The sequence below is a fragment of the Ascaphus truei genome, chromosome 16 (assembly GCF_040206685.1).
Source record: "Ascaphus truei isolate aAscTru1 chromosome 16, aAscTru1.hap1, whole genome shotgun sequence".
In the NCBI taxonomy this organism is placed as follows: Eukaryota; Metazoa; Chordata; class Amphibia; order Anura; family Ascaphidae; genus Ascaphus; species Ascaphus truei.
In genome coordinates, this window is record NC_134498.1 from 13,225,967 (window position 1) to 13,242,223 (window position 16,257).

At 44.2% G+C, this 16,257-nt stretch overlaps 1 protein-coding gene across 1 annotated transcript in view; it reads left to right on the top strand.

Moving 5' to 3' along the window:
- Positions 1–10,031: 10,031 nt before the first annotated feature.
- The window catches only part of TSPAN6 (tetraspanin 6), a 91,706-nt gene continuing 85,480 nt past the window's right edge, over positions 10,032–16,257 (top strand). The window contains exon 1 of the mRNA XM_075572796.1: positions 10,032–10,239. Within this exon, the coding sequence (XP_075428911.1) occupies positions 10,153–10,239 (87 nt within the window). The 5' untranslated portion in view covers positions 10,032–10,152. The remainder of the gene's footprint in view (positions 10,240–16,257) is intronic.

A 16,257-nucleotide genomic window follows, 5' to 3' on the forward strand; every position in this document is an offset into this window, starting at 1 on the left:
TCTGTATGTTTGTCTGTCTCCCTCTGTCTGTCTCTCTCTGTCTGTCTCTCTCTGCCTGTCTCTCTCTGTCTGTCTGTCTGTCTCTCTCTGTCTGTCTCTCTCTGTCTGTCTGTCTCTCTCTGTCTGTCGCTCTCTGTCTGTCTCTCTCTGTCTGTCTCTCTCTCTGTCTGTCTCTCTCTGTCTGTCTCTCTCTGTCTGCCTGTCTGTCTCTGTCTCTCTGTCTGTCTCTGTCTGTCTGTCTCTGTCTCTCTGTCTGTTGGTCTGTCTCTCTCTGTATGTCTCTCTCTGTCTGTCTCTCTCTGTATGTCTGTCTCTCTCTCTCTGTCTGTCTCTCTCTGTCTGTCTCTGTCTGTCTGTCTGTCTCTCTCTGTCTGTCTGTCTCTCTCTGTCTGTCTCTCTCTGTCTGTCTATCTCTCTCTCTCTGTCTGTCTCTCTCTGTCTCTGTCTCTCTGTCTCTGTTCTCTTTGTTCTCTCTGTTCTGTCTCTCATCTGTCATCTGTCTGTCATCTGTCATCTGTCTGTCATCTGTCATCTGTCTGTCATCTGTCTGTCATCTGTCTGTCATCTGTCATCTGTCTGTCATCTGTCATCTGTCTGTCATCTGTCATCTCTCTGTCATCTATCATCTGTCTGTCATCTGTCTCTCATCTGTCTGTCTCTCTCTCTCTGTCTCTCTGTTTGTCTCTTTGTCCTCTGTCTCTCGTTCTGTCTCTCTGTTCTGTCCTCCGGTCTCTCTGTCCTCCTGTCTCTCTGTCCTCCTGTCTCTCTGTCACTGTCTCTCTGTCACTGTCTCTCTGTCACTGTCTCTCTGTCACTGTCTCTCTGTCACTGTCCCTCTCTGTCACTGTCTCTCGTCACTGTCTCTCTGTCACTGTCTCTCTCTGTCACTGTCTCTCTGTCACTGTCTCTCTGTCACTGTCTTTCTGTCACTGTCTCTCTGTCAATGTCTCTCTGTCACTGTCTCTCTGTCACTGTCTCTCTGTCTCTCTGTCACTGTCTCTCTGTCACTGTCTCTCTGTCTCTGTCACTGTCTCTCTTTGTCACTGTCTCTCTGTCACTGTCTCTCTCTGTCACTGTCTCTCTGTCTCTGTCACTGTCTCTCTGTCTGGCACTGTCTCTCTCTCTCTGGCACTGTCTCTCTCTCTCTCTCTCTCTCTCTCTGGCACTGTCTGTCTCTCTGTCACTGTCACTCTCTCTCTCTGTCACTCTCTCTGTCACTGTCACTCTCTGTCACTGTCACTCTCTCTGTCACTGTCTCTCTCTGTCACTGTCTCTCACTGTCGCTCTCTGTGTCACTGTATCTCTCTCTCTCTGTCGCTGTCTCTCTGTCACTGTCTCTCTCTCTCTCTGTCACTGTCTCCCTCTCTCTGTCACTGTCTCTCTCTCTCTGTCACTGTCTCTCTCTCTCTTTGTAACTGTCTCTCTCTCTCTCTGTGTGTTACTGTCTCTCTCTGTCACTGTCTCTCTCTCTCTCTGTCACTGTCTCTCTCTCTGTTACTGTCTCTCTCTGTCACTGTCTCTCTCTCTCTGTCACTGTCTCTCTCTCTCTGTCACTGTCTCTCTCTCTGTCACTGTCTCTCTCTCTCCCTGTCTCTCTCACTCACTCACTCTGTCACCCACTCTCTCTGTCTTATCTTAACTGCCGTATACCTACACCAAAATAACTTATCCTGCTTTCTTCCAGATCTGACTCAAGTTTCACACGGGAGACATCGGAAGACAGGTAGGGAACACCTCCCTTCTTGTATAGTACCTTGAGGGACTGCGGATCAGGTAAGATCCCAGGTGGGATTGCTGCTTTAGAAATTGTGAAGAGGGGGCGTCCTGACACTGGTTAATGGGTTCAGAATCATTCACATCTGGCTTTTTTTTTGTTCGATTAGTGACGTCATCCGACACACACACACGCATGCACGCACGTACACGTACAGCAGCGGCAGCTCTTATTCGAGCAAATGCCGCTGGCTGTATGAGGCTGGAAAGCGGGTAGCCGCGGCGCGTGGCGGCGCACTGTGACGTCACAGTCACAGGCGCGCCCGGCTTCCCCGTCTTCCCCGGCTTCCCCAGGCTTCCCCGACACCCCTGGACATCAAATTAAGGTAAGCGGGGGTGCGGGGAAGCAGAAGGGCAGAGCAGAAGCCGGGCTCGGGGTCCGGAAGGATAATAAATTGCGCGCGAGGTGGAGGGGGGGTGCGTGTGGGAAACGCGGCGGCGCGCGGATATTACTGGCGGCAGCTGGGGTAGATCCCGGCATGCCGCCGGCATTTAGTGCGATAAAGTATGTCGCTACTGTACATGTACACACACGTACACACACGTACACACACGTAACTATGTAACAAGGACTAATGGTAGTTAAACTTGTCATTAACATACTAGGTGAATTATTCATGGATATCTGGTTAGAAGGTCTTATCTGTATCCATGTTATAAAAGTATAAGGTTTATCAGGACTGGGTTGGACCCGCTGAAGTGATTCAAGTTTTTCTTTGGTATAGTTATGGTGAGAAAATGTGATTGGGGAACAGTCTTGTGACAGGTCCTTATTTGCATATTTACACTATTTAGAACAATAACATGCCAAAAGTGTTGTACGTTATCAGCTTGCGCTGATTATTGTAACGCTAAATTGTACAGGTCAATTAACAGTTGATTGCTGTAGCCGAAGTATTGTACAGGTCAATTAAATTTGATTTCTGTAGCCGAAGAAGTATTGTACAGGTCAATTAAATTTGATTTCTGTAACAGGGGAATAATGGGAAACCAAAAATTCTCAAAGGATTGTGTGTCTGCAGACGAAAATAATAAAGAATGAATACAGAGAACGAAAAGAGACAATATAAATATATTTTGTTGGCCAGAGAATGGCACTGTTTGTACTATTATCAACAATTTGCGCAGATGTTTAAATGAAAGAGGGGTCTTTTTCTGTAGGATTGATAAGCTCAGGGAGCGCCGTCTCGTGTGTTTTTGAATCCCACAGGGAAACATACCTTACGTTAATATGGGTCAAAAGAATTCTGTTGAGGGACAGAAGAGTCCCGCTGCATTAATTTTTACCATTGCCAGGACAGAAGTTAATATAATAACAAGTGAAAAAGAAAGTGAATAGGAAAGAAATAGCAAGTGAATTTGCCGATAGATAATCAAGGCATACGATGGTGTTGAGGAAGTAGATATTGAGGGTTATTTTTATGAAAGGTTTATATGCAGAAATTGGGATACAATTAGAGACTGTGTATATTGTTTGGAAGGGACAGAAAGTGTTATAATTGTAAAAAAAAAAGGGCAGGACATTTTTGCTAGTAATTGCAGAGCAGCCCTAAGAGAGAGAAGAGAACGGGAAAGAATGGGAGTAGCCCTGTAACTGGTAAAAATGAAAAGGTTTGTTCGTACTGGCCACACGAATAGGTCTTTTAAACCAGAAAATATTATTTTTCCTTCTGTTCTAATGGCAACTAGAAAGAGAATCAGAATAACGGCAGCACAGACCGCGCCAAAACCCCCCTTTTTCTTTAAAGGAATGTGCAAAAGATATGAAAAGTTAACTCAAAAGCTCCGGAGCATAAAAAAAAATTAGTTTTAAAAACAGGTTATTTATGAGAAGTTGATCCGCTGTGTAGGAGAGAAGTTTGTGTCTATGTTCTTTGTGTGTCTGTATTGGAATTTCTGTATTGTGTGTAAACCAGTAAAAACACGTCAATTGCATTTCCATAGGATTAGGATATGTTGCAAAGAGATTTTAAGCTCGCACGTATTGTTTAAATTATATATGGTGTGTTCATAAATTGATCTAACCTCAGTTTAGTTAATTGTCCTATTTTTATTTTTGAGAGGCCATATTTTTATTTTTGAGAGGCCACATTTTTATTTTTGAGAGGCCACTTTTTTTTTTTTGAGGCCACATTTTTATTTTTGAGGCCATATTTTTATTTTTGAGAGGCCATATTTTTATTTTTTGAGAGGCCATATTTTTATTTTTGAGAGGCCATATTTTTATTTTTTGAGAGGCCATAAATTTTTTCGTTTTTATTGCTGTGGAGAGAACTCCATTTTTATTACAATCCAGTAATTAATATTTAGAAGACTGAGAAACTGTTTTGTTATCTGCTCGGCACTCTCAAGGTCTTTTTGGCGAAATGCCCGGGCTGGCTAATTGCCTAGATAAACAAGCTCTGAAATTGTTCTCCGAGTGTCTTTAAAAAAATAACGCTGTCAGTGTGTTCGGCACTGTGCAAAGAGATTATATTACTAGAAATGTAGTGTGAAGTCCTATACAAAAGCATTTGACTATTATCTGAATATGTGATGTATTTTATAACTTTTAACCATTTATTTTTTCCATAGGTGTCCTATTTTATTATAAGCAGTAATTACTGTTAAAATCACTGTATAAAATATCATTCTAATTCTGCTGATTAAGCAAACAACATCCTAGTTGCTAATTTATTATTTATTTGTAGAATGTTTTGCCAGGAAGTGGTGCACTGGGAGTCACCTCTCGTTTTGTTTATGGGTGTGTCCTGGGTATAGAGTTAAAGGACAGGTGATACATAGTTGCAAATACAGTTACATAAGTGAGCAGGGTATACATTATATGCAAGGCATTTCACATTTTTAGCAGAATAGTTACAATGGAGTGTTTGGGGTAGAGGCCAGACTGTAATTGGCTAGGGGCGTTTGTCTTAGTATAGTAATTGTTTAATTGGGAGTGAACACATTTTTGTCCATGACTTTGGATAGTATTGTAGTGTATTATGACTTTATTTATATATATAGCGTCAAAAATGTACTCAGCACTTCACAAAGAATATAGTAGAGGGAATTATGAGAGAATAGTAAGTGCAGCAAAATCAGACAATAGGAAAGGAAATCCCTGCCCTTAAGAGCTTACAATCTAAGGTTTGAGGGGAATGTACAGAGATAGCAGGATGGAATAAGTGCTGTAGATGGCAGTGCGTAGCCACAATGGGCGTGGTAGGTAGGAGTGACTGGGTGTGTGATAAGAGCCATGAGTGCAGGCTATTGGGATGTTTAATTTGTGGGGCAAGTTTTAAGGTTCGTTAGAATTTAATGAAAAGGTTGATACCATTTGCATCGGAGGAGATGACAGTGAGACATGAATGAGAGCAAGTGTGTATGGGGAGAAAAGATATTGGTCTGTAGTTTGAGACCGTGCTTTTGTCCCCACTTTTCAAGATTGGGACAGCTCTGGTAGTTTTCCAGGTCTTAGGGATGTGGCCTGCAGAAAGGATAGAGTTGATTATGGAAGCAATTGGTTTGACAATGGATGAGGCCCAAAGTCTTAGGAATTTAGATTGTAATACAGTCAAGTCCACATTAGCTGCTTAGTTTTAAATATGAGGAGCATTAATAGGAGATACCTTTGTCTATATGCGGAAGTTAAGACAGTAGTAAACACATTGACACAAGAATTTATTCCTAGGTATAAATTATCTCCCTATGAGACACTTATGGAATGACTTATGAGTATCAGTAGTTCAAAGGAACAAATTAAGGACCATCTATTGGTAATAAAACAATTAATAAGTATTGTATGCCACTAATACATTTTTTGAGTCTCTCTAGGCAAAGTTGAAAGTGCACCTACTCGAGAAGGGGTTAATATTTAAATATTTCCTACGCAAGCATGCTCTTCATCCCAGATGAAAAGGCCCATACTAACCACCAATAAAGCAATTAAAGTGGCAGAGATTCCTGGATCCACGTGGCTCACATAAAACTCATTCCAGCTCCACCAAAGACAAAGGCATCTAAAGCACAGCCGCATCAAGTTAACGTTTTGACGAGACATAAACTTTGACCGTTAACCAACGAGGAAAATAAGACACCAGGCTGAGGCCTGGTCTTATCAGAACATTTTATTTTTTCAAAGACTCAGAACATTTTATTTTTTCAAAGACTCAGAACATTTCATTTTTTCAAAGACTCAATATTTTTATTCTTTAATAGTGTGTATAAGTTAGAATTTTAAGATGTATGCACCATTAGGTCTGCGAAGGTATAACCCACAGAGAGATGACAGGATTGTCATCATGATGCTCTACAGAGCCTTGTCAGCAATACTCATCTGCCTGTGTTCCTTATACATCGCAGATATCTATCACCATGGTCAAGGTAACACTACACTAAGCATCTCACCCACAAACATCACAAAGTTCATTGGTTCCCTGGAAGTGAAGCTTGTGAATGCTCTTGTATGTGTTTTGGCAGTACTCATCACTCTCTATGTATGTGTCATGTGCAGCAAAACTTTGATCCAGAAGTGTGTTGCACACCCACCGAGAGGAGGAGGTCACCCAGGGGCGTGTGTCAGCCACAAGGAAAGGATCACAAGTCAGCCATTTTTGACCATCGCAGACATTTTTTGTTCTGTTTTTCTGAGTGAATGATGTATATGATGCGTGCAGGAGTGATGATCATGCATTTCACTTCCACAGACACCAAACCCCCTCAATTCTCAGTAATAGAATGTTGTGCTAATTCTCAAAATATATGATGGTAGAGATAGATGCTATTTTTCTTTAGCTAGCAGCAGAAAGGTCACTTGCCTAAAATAAGGTTTTTAGTATTTTTTGTATCCATTTTTACACACTGGCAACACCAATCATTTATGGGTCAAGTGCCTCCAACAACCAGAAACAAGAGAAAAACACCAAATATTTCAGGGCTGAAAAGTAGTTTATGGAAAGAACAATTTTGGGCTAGTTTATTTCCAAATGTAGGAGTTGGGTTACTATATGACAGGCTTAATACATTAACAGATGTGTTAGATGATGTCCTCAATCATACCACTAGAGCTATTGCATCACTAAACCAAGAACAGGTTCAGATCAGGCTTATGGCCTTACAAAACAGAATGGCTTTAGATTACATTTTAGCATCAAAAGGAAGTGTAGGTGCCCTAATTAAAGAACAATGTTGTGTTTTCATCCAAGATCAGAGTGGCAAGGTACAGCATAAGTTAGACAACATAGAAGAAATTCAAGAAAGACTTAGGAAGAGAAGTTCACAGACTGGGACCCTTTGGGGCTGGGTGGATTGGTAGGATCACTAGGAGCGAAATTTTTGAATGCGGTAATGTGTGTGATTGTGATACTCGTTGTCATCTATGTTTGTGTTACGTTTGTCAAAGGCATGATCCACAAATGTGCACCCCCTCTGCAGACATAATGCCATTGTTTGCAGAACCAATTTACAGCAGTCCCTTGAAGAAAGAAGATGCCAAGTACAATGTTCTAACTCTGGAAAAGAATTTGGCTATAACGCCATACTACGAGACTATGATTACATTTGGCAGGCACCCTTGTGCACTGTCCTATTCCCTCAAGCAGCATTATGAGATGATGGAGCACCCTTGTGCCTCCCAACGTGTTTGTTTCTGGACTAAAATCATACCAATAATTCTCAAAAAACAATGTTTTAAAGAATTAGAGGAGGGACTGACGAAGTTGAGACATTAGGGGGTCTGACATAACAACTTAACAGCATTTAGGATGAAGCCATTTTGTTTGAATATTTCAATCCGCCATTTTGTCTTGTCTGTGTGAGTCTTAATTTCTGTGTTTCATTTCTGTATGAACAAACATGTGACGCAGAGAATGGAATGTTTTCGCTCTTAGCTGACTTTATTGATCTTTCCTCATCCAATCAGCTTCAAATTGAAAGTGTAAACAGGCTAGAAGTTGTGAGAACCCGTGAGATAAGCTCAGATTCTTACAGAGAAACTGTTTCTCACACAATGTGCCAAGTGCAGAACTGACATCACATTTAACCCCATAATGGTTTTTAGCTGACAGACAATTATCCAGTTTTATTATGTATTACAAAATGACATCAGCTTTAGTATTGTTATGTATTACAAAATGAGGTAATATTAGTGTAGCCAGGTCCCCTGTCAGTGCGCAAACCCCCCCTCCGGTTACTCACGGCAGCCGCTCTGGGTGAAGTGCGGGGGCGTGCGCGAGCATAGCGCGCCTCTCCTATGGATGTGGCCGGTTGCTGGGGACGCGCGCGGCCCGTTGCTAGGGCCGCAGTCGCGTTGCTGCGGTCCCGGCGGCTCGCGGTGCAGGGCGCCGCCATTGCAAGGTGCGTTGCACATGCGCAAAGGCCAGAAGCGCCGGGAGGCCCACAGACAGGTCGCGCATGCGCAGTGATAGCGCGGCAACCAGGACCAATAGAAAGAGGGCTCTTGGAAGGGACTACATATCCCATGAGCCTAGGAGCGCCCACATGACCCCAGGGAGCCAATAGGGCGACAGCATCTCCCTGCAGGGGAGATTGGATACGTTTCGCGGGCTTGGAGCACGTTAGGCAGTTGGTGACCGGAGCAGTTAGGGGAAGGAGGTAGGGTGCAGGAGTCAGTGACTCCCTGCACTAGGCCAGCAGCCCCCTAGGCCCCAGATAGCCCTGAGTCACCAGTAGCTGAGTGTTGTAGGGACAGGCCCCAGGTTAGGGACCCTGCCCCTTATTATTATGCAGAGTCAGTTAGGGACACAGCGGACGCTGAGTTTCCATCCAGAGGTTTGGGCTCAGACCTCCGCTGTGGCTGCTGCAGCCATCCGGGTGGGATCGCCCCAGACGGTAGTTCCTGTATTCGTCAGCCTCCGGATCCTTTGTGAAGCTCCTTGGCAGGCCCGGGCACTGGAGTGCTCGGCAGGTAACTATCATCAAGTGCACCAACGATCCTATATTATTCATATAAGACATAGTGGCTGCGCAGTCACACATATTTATCTCACTTGCGGGTGGAGGACATATTGTGTGGGGTTACTGGACACGGGGTGGGATCACCCGGGTGAAAGGGGGATAGCGTCCTGGGAGACGCAGTAGTTAGTGTCTCCTCTAGGGAGGGACACCTGTTGATGTTATATGCAAAAGTACGTTTCCTATGCTCACAAGTAAAGTTATTGGTTGTTTTACATGCTGTTGTGTGATATATATCTATTGTCCTGCGAGGATCACTCCCCCTCCGGTGGGAGCCATCGCAGGTGGAGGCGCTGCACCGAGTACAAGGTTACTCCTATTATTATTATACGTGCCCCAGGCTCCCCGTGGCGGAGGCTTAGGCCCCCTGTGAGCCTGACAGGTAAAGCACCACACCTGGTAACATTAGGTTCCCCGCACACATATACCATATGCTCTTGGGTGGGGGAATACCCGTTACATGAGTGACTTGCAAGCCCCCCCATAAAGGGGTGGAGCTTTAGGTTTTAGGGTATAAATATATGGCATACCGTGTTATTGTTAGAGAGCTTTTTTTTTCAAAAGCTGTCTCCGTTGTGCATTTGACTTGAATAAATTCACGTGTTATTCTGATTCAAAATAACCTCAGACTGTGTTTCTTATTTACGCTTTTCTCACAGGATAAAGACAACGTCCAAAGCAAATATGTTTCCAATTCCTAGGAGCCCACAAATAACTAGTGGCCCACACATAATAATAATAATAATAATAATAATAATAATAATAATACACACATACTTTCTTAAGGGTTTTTTATATGGTTACATAGCAAGCTGGGAAATGTTCATGTTTGTCTGGAGACCAGCAGACTCGGGTCCCCTCGGGAATCTCCGGAGACAGAGTCGGGTCCCCTCGGGAATCTCCGGAGACAGACTCGGGTCAGTTCGGGAATCTCCGGAGACAGACTCGGTCCCCTCAGGAATTTCCAGAGACAGACTCGGGTCCCCTTGGGAATTTCCGGACACAGACTCGGGTCACTTCGGGAATCTCCGGGGACAGACGGGTCTCCTTGGGAATCGGAGAAACTCGGGTCACTTCGGGAATCTCCGGAGACAGACTCGGATTTCCAGGACCGTGCTCGGCAGTGTCCGTTGCCGCTCGGCAGTTTCCGTGCCATCTCGGCAGTTTCCGTGCCCTCTCGGCAGTTTCCGGACCTGCTCGCCAGTTTCCGTGCCCGCTCACGGCAGTTCCGTGCCCGCTCACAGCAGTTCCGTGCACGCTCGGCAGTTTCCGTGACCGCTCGGCAGTTTCCGGGCCCGCTCACAGCAGTTCCGTGCACGCTCGGCAGTTTCCGTGACCGCTCGGCAGTTTCCGGGCCCGCTCGGCAGTTTCCGGCGCTGGTGCTGGTGTTGCAGGCGCACAGTTGGCAGAGCCGCAGCCCCGGACATGGCGTCTCCTTCCCGCAGGCTGCAAACTAAACCCGTTATAACGTGTCTGAAAAGCGTCCTGCTCATCTACACCTTCATCTTCTGGGTGAGAGGGGCACACACCGCCTGGGGGCAACTCAGCAGCGTATTGTATTTGTACTATCATTACTAATACAATTATTATTACCAATACTGTTACCATTACAGTATTACTACTATTATTATCACGACTACGACTATTATTATTCGTATAATTGTTACTGTTATTATTATTACTACTACTGTGATTATTACCATTATTACTAGCATCACCACCTCACTTTGATTGTTTTATTTATGACATGGGGTATATTTCCATTTTCCTGCTGTTATGCTGTGTATATATGTGTATATAATGTGTGTATGTGTGTGTATAATATGTGTATGTGTGTATATAATGTGTATGTGTGTATATAATGTGTATGTGTGTATATAATGTGTGTGTGTGTGTGTGTGTGTGTATATATAATATGTGTATGTGTGTATATAATATGTGTATATAATGTGTATGTGTGTATATAATGTGTATGTGTGTATATAATATGTGTATGTGTGTATATATTTCCCTTTTCCTGCTGCTATGCTGTGTATATAATATGTGTATGTGTGTATATAATGTGTGTGTGTGTATATAATATGTGTATATAATATGTGTATGTGTGTATATAATGTGTATGTGTGTATATAATATGTGTATGTGTGTATATATTTCCCTTTTCCTGCTGCTATGCTGTGTATATAATATGTGTATGTGTGTATATAATGTGTGTGTGTATATAATATGTGTATATAATATGTGTATGTGTGTATATAATATGTGTATGTGTGTATATATTTCCCTTTTCCTGCTGCTATGCTGTGTATATAATATGTGTATGTGTGTATATAATATGTGTATGTGTGTGTATGTGTGTATATAATGTGTGTGTGTATATATTTCCATTTTCCTGCTTCTATGCTGTGTATATAATATGTGTATGTGTGTATATAATATGTGTATATAATATGTGTATGTGTGTATATAATATGTGTATGTGTGTATATAATATGTGTGTGTGTATATAATATGTGTGTGTGTATATAATATGTGTGTATATAATGTGTATGTGTATATAATGTGTGTGTGTGTGTATATAATATGTGTGTTTATAATGTGTGTGTATATATTTCCCTTTTCCTGCTGCTATGCTGTGTGTATATAATATGTGTATGTGTGTATATATTTCAAGTGATGCCTGATCAGTATATGGTGTGTGTACAATACAGTGTATGGACTGATCTAGAATCACTTTATAATAATAATGGAATGAGAACGCACTCGTCTTCTAAAAATATTTCCATGGATGAGCACAGAAATGTTGGGGGAAAAAAATAATATATATATATTTCAATATTCATAGGTATATAGTGTGTATATATAATATATATATATATATATATATATATATATATATATATATATATATATATATATGTGTGTGTGTATGTGTGTGTTGCAGACCTGCCTAAGACATGCAGATGAGCATACAGTTGTATTTACATTTAGATATATATATAGATAGATATAGATAATCACTCTTGGATACCTTGAAGAAACATTTGGCAAGAAATATCTCCACAAAGTACAGAAACATTGAACTTTATTACTAAACAATTCCTATTTGATAAGATAGTGGCGATTGTGTCTTCCTTTCAGCACCCAGGCATGTAGCAGGAGTGCCACTGCAGTATATATACAGAGGTAGCACCCAGGCATGTAGCAGGAGTGCCACTGCAGTATATATACAGAGGTAGCACCCAGGCATGTAGCAGGAGTGCCACTGCAGTATATATACAGAGGTAGCACCCAGGCATGTAGCAGGAGTGCCACTGCAGTATATATACAGAGCGAGCACCCAGGCATGTAGCAGGAGTGCCACTGCAGTATATATACAGAGGTAGCACCCAGGCATTCAGCAGGAGTGCCACTGCAGTATATATACAGAGGTAGCACCCAGGCATGTAGCAGGAGTGCCACTGCAGTGTATATACAGAGCGAGCACCCAGGCATGTAGCAGGAGTGCCACTGCAGTGTATATACAGAGCGAGCACCCAGGCATGTAGCAGGAGTGCCACTGCAGTGTATATACAGAGCGAGCACCCAGGCATGTAGCAGGAGTGCCACTGCAGTGTATATACAGAGCGAGCACCCAGGCATGTAGCAGGAGTGCCACTGCAGTGTATATACAGAGCGAGCACCCAGGCATGTAGCAGGAGTGCCACTGCAGTGTATATACAGAGCGAGCACCCAGGCATGTAGCAGGAGTGCCACTGCAGTGTATATACAGAGCGAGCACCCAGGCATGTAGCAGGAGGGCCACTGCAGTGTATATACAGAGGAAGCACTCAGGCATGTAGCAGGAGGGCCACTGCAGTGTATATACAGAGCGAGCACCCAGGCATGTAGCAGGAGGGCCACTGCAGTATATATACAGAGGAAGCACCCAGGCATGTAGCAGGAGTGCCACTGCAGTGTATATACAGAGCGAGCACCCAGGCATGTAGCAGGAGTGCCACTGCAGTATATATATACAGAGCGAGCACCCAGGCATGTAGCAGGAGTGCCACTGCAGTGTATATACAGAGCGAGCACCCAGGCATGTAGCAGGAGTGCCACTGCAGTGTGTATACAGAGCGGGCACCCAGGCATGTAGCAGGAGTGCCACTGCAGTGTATATACAGAGCGAGCACCCAGGCATGTAGCAGGAGTGCCACTGCAGTGTATATACAGAGCGAGCACCCAGGCATGTAGCAGGAGTGCCACTGCAGTATATATACAGAGCGAGCACCCAGGCATGTAGCAGGAGTGCCACTGCAGTATATACACAGAGCGAGCACCCAGGCATGTAGCAGGAGTGCCACTGCAGTATATAAACAGAGGAAGCTCCCAGGCATGTAGCAGGAGTGCCACTGCAGTGTATATACAGAGGTAGCACCCAGGCATGTAGCAGGAGTGCCACTGCAGTGTATATACAGAGGTAGCACCCAGGCATGTAGCAGGAGTGCCACTGCAGTGTATATACAGAGCGAGCACCCAGGCATGTAGCAGGAGTGCCACTGCAGTATATATACAGAGCGAGCACCCAGGCATGTAGCAGGAGTGCCACTGCAGTGTATATACAGAGCGAGCACCCAGGCATGTAGCAGGAGTGCCACTGCAGTGTATATACAGAGCGAGCACCCAGGCATGTAGCAGGAGTGCCACTGCAGTATATATACAGAGCGAGCACCCAGGCATGTAGCAGGAGTGCCACTGCAGTATATATACAGAGCGAGCACCCAGGCATGTAGCAGGAGTGCCACTGCAGTATATATACAGAGCGAGCACCCAGGCATGTAGCAGGAGTGCCACTGCAGTATATATACAGAGCGAGTACCCTGGCATGTAGCAGGAGTGCTACTGCAGTATATATACAGTGCGAGCACCCAGGCATGTAGCAGGAGTGCCACTGCAGTATATATACAGAGCGAGCACCCAGGCATGTAGCAGGAGTGCCACTGCAGTATATACAGAGCGAGCACCCAGGCATGTAGCAGGAGTGCCACTGCAGTGTATATACAGAGCGAGCACCCAGGCATGTAGCAGGAGTGCCACTGCAGTATATATACAGAGCGAGCACCCAGGCATGTAGCAGGAGTGCCACTGCAGTGTATATACAGAGCGAGCACCCAGGCATGTAGCAGGAGTGCCACTGCAGTGTATATACAGAGCGAGCACCCAGGCATTTAGCAGGAGTGCCACTGCAGTATATATACAGAGCGAGCACCCAGGCATGTGCCACTGCAGTATATATACAGAGCGAGCACCCAGGCATGTAGCAGGAGTGCCACTGCAGTGTATATACAGAGCGAGCACCCAGGCATGTAGCAGGAGTGCCACTGCAGTGTATATACAGAGCGAGTACCCAGGCATGTGCCACTGCAGTATATATACAGAGCGAGCACCCAGGCATGTAGCAGGAGTGCCACTGCAGTGTATATACAGAGCGAGTACCCAGGCATGTAGCAGGAGTACCACTGCAGTATATACACAGAGCGAGCACCCAGGCATGTAGCAGGAGTGCCACTGCAGTGTATATACAGAGCGAGCACCCAGGCATGTAGCAGGAGTGCCACTGCAGTGTATATACAGAGCGAGCACCCAGGCATGTAGCAGGAGTGCCACTGCAGTGTATATACAGAGGTAGCACCCAGGCATGTAGCAGGAGTGCCACTGCAGTATATATACAGAGCGAGCACCCAGGCATGTAGCAGGAGTGCCACTGCAGTATATATACAGAGCGAGCACCCAGGCATGTAGCAGGAGTGCCACTGCAGTGTATATGTATGTTTATTAAAATGAATGCCCGTTTAGAATACGTTTGGTAAGGGTTATATTATACATGTATTTGTAAATAAATATTAGGAAAATTGTCCGCTACGATGTCTCAGAGAAGCTGCATTAAAGTGGAGTCACTCAGCCCTGTAACATCTTTTTAACCATTCTAGCAGCTAATTTAGGGTTTGCATTAGTAGAAAGTTACGAGGTGTCAGAGTGTGTGTGTGTCTTTGTCTGTGTGTCTTTGTCTGTGTGTGTGTGTGTGTGTGTGTGTGTGTGTGTGTGTGTGTGTGTGTGTCAAAGTCTCCATATTCTTGTCTGTGTCCTTGGAAGTGCATAGAAAGTAGATACCTCTCTCTCTGCACATTATGTCCTCCAATAGACATCTCATAATATACATTGCGATGTCACAGGGAGTACTGTACGTGATCGGGAATAAAATAGGACAAGCAGAGGCAATACTGTTTTTTTACAGCAGATTAGTGGAGCTGCAGCTTTATTTACAGACGTGGTCCCAGAGAGGCTTTCAAGATGAAGTGTGAAGAGCTATCAAGGGGACTCTAAATTAGGAAGCAAATGTTAAATGTGAGACTAAGTTGTTGCATTCCTCAGTGCCACTGGGCCTGACTTTCATTGCAAAGTTAATTGAAATTTCAGTATACATGTTACAAAAAAAAAGTTCCACTTCGTCCATGCAGATGAACAGCCCACGTCGCTTTTCTCAAAAGATCTGCCTTTGCATTAAGATTATTTAGATTGTTTTTCACAAAACATGTCATTAAGAACCCAAGCAAAATTATATATATACATGCACCTCACAGCAAACATCAAACACAATGTAATATTAATATAGAATAAATGAGTATTTCAGTATTAGCGGATACCTTTTTTATTTGGGTTTATAAGACAAGGTTTCGCGAGTTCTCCTCCCTTCCTTAGGACAGCCAGTTCTGATTTCCAAAATATTCCAGGAGTTACACACAGATGTACAAAAACAAACAAGATAACAGTCTGAGGGAGACGAGAGAACAGTAAATAAACACTATTAATACACATGTTATACAAATACAGAAAACTAAATTATATTATTAAACAGAAACCTTAGTTTGTGGATAAATGCAAAAATGAAAGTGAGAATACTTTAATATTACCACCCAGATGAATGTTTTTGTTGGCAGATATTGCATGAGCAGTCCCTAACTTTCCAGTATAATACCACCTAGTTCAGTGTTTTGTTTCCCTGGGCATCCCTTAAGTGGTCCAGGACCTGTGGCCGCAACACAAGTCGCCGCCGGGATTACTTGCCACAGGACACCACCCCTGAACATTTCGCCACCGTGCGGGTCTCCCCGTGGGAAATTCCTGGGCGGTGGGGGGGGTTTGAGGGGTGCGGAGTGTCCTGCTATGCACACGCACAAATGACGTCGGAGGACTTTTAAAGATGCCGGCGGCCGAGTGGACCTTTTTAAAGATGGCGGCGACCGTCGGGGAGATCCGATCGGCGGTACGGTGTCCTGTGGTGAGTGGTCCTGGCAGCGACTTGTGGTGCCGGTGGCGATTTGGTCGCAGCCAAACGTCCCACTCCATCCCTAAAGATACCCTGTAATTTTCAGGTCATTTTAAAATTGTACCAAATACAGAAGAATTTACCATGTATCTGATCTGACGCACTATTAGAGAGGGTTGGGGTCCTTACAATGCATCTGATCTGACGCGCTATTAGAGAGG